We start from the raw sequence: 696 nt of genomic DNA, 5'->3' as shown, positions 1-696 counted from the left end.
TGTGTGTGTGTGTGTGTGTGTGTGTGTGTGTGTGTGTGTGTGTGTGCGCAGAGCTCCATGCTGAGGACTGGGTACGTCAGCCTCCCAGCGAGGCTCCAGATAGGTCGGCTCCGTGTCGACAGACGCCGGCCGGAGAGGACGACAGCGACACAGACCTGACCTACGGAGAGGTGGAGCAACGTCTGGACCTGCTGCAGCAGCACCTGAACAGGTGTGTAGGACCGCACATGGCCCAGAGCCAGAGGGGTACAAAGTACTTGAAAGAAAGTAAAAATACCTTAACAGAAAATTATGAACATTTCTCTGATAAGAAAAGTACTTCAGTAAATACAACTGCTCACAATAAAAGTAAAAACAGTAAAAGTACTTTTACACAAACTCTAAATGAAGTGAATTTAACTTAAACTAAGTTGAGTAAATTTTACTCAGCTCAGTTTAGTGGAACCAGTTGACATATTGGTTCAGGAAATTCAACACTTTATTTTTAGAGTGCAGAACTTTCATGAGTTTAGTCCTATTTAAATTTATAACGTGTAACTAGTTGTTATATTTTAAAGTAAAGAAATTGAAAAGTATCATTTTAATATTTTTGAATGTAACGAAGTAAAAGTTGTGATTTTAAAAAGTACTTTGTAACATTACAAATCCTTAAAAAATGAATCATGTACTTGAAGAAATTTATAGTTATTACAGGCT

General features: G+C 38.4%; 1 protein-coding gene across 1 annotated transcript in view; it reads left to right on the top strand.

Annotated features, from left to right (window-relative positions):
* The window catches only part of LOC106535241 (potassium voltage-gated channel subfamily H member 7), a gene marked incomplete at its 3' end in the record, with an annotated part of 7,977 nt that extends 7,766 nt beyond the window's left edge, over positions 1-211 (top strand). Inside the window, 1 exon segment of the mRNA XM_014032201.1 lies at positions 52-211. Coding sequence (XP_013887655.1) covers positions 52-211 — 160 coding nt within the window.
* Positions 212-696: the final 485 nt, after the last annotated feature.

This window comes from Austrofundulus limnaeus, unplaced genomic scaffold, assembly GCF_001266775.1.
Source record: "Austrofundulus limnaeus strain Quisiro unplaced genomic scaffold, Austrofundulus_limnaeus-1.0 Scaffold1393, whole genome shotgun sequence".
Classification (NCBI taxonomy): Eukaryota; Metazoa; Chordata; class Actinopteri; order Cyprinodontiformes; family Rivulidae; genus Austrofundulus; species Austrofundulus limnaeus.
Note: the sequence above shows the minus strand (reverse complement) of the source record. Positions and strands in the feature narration are given on the sequence as shown.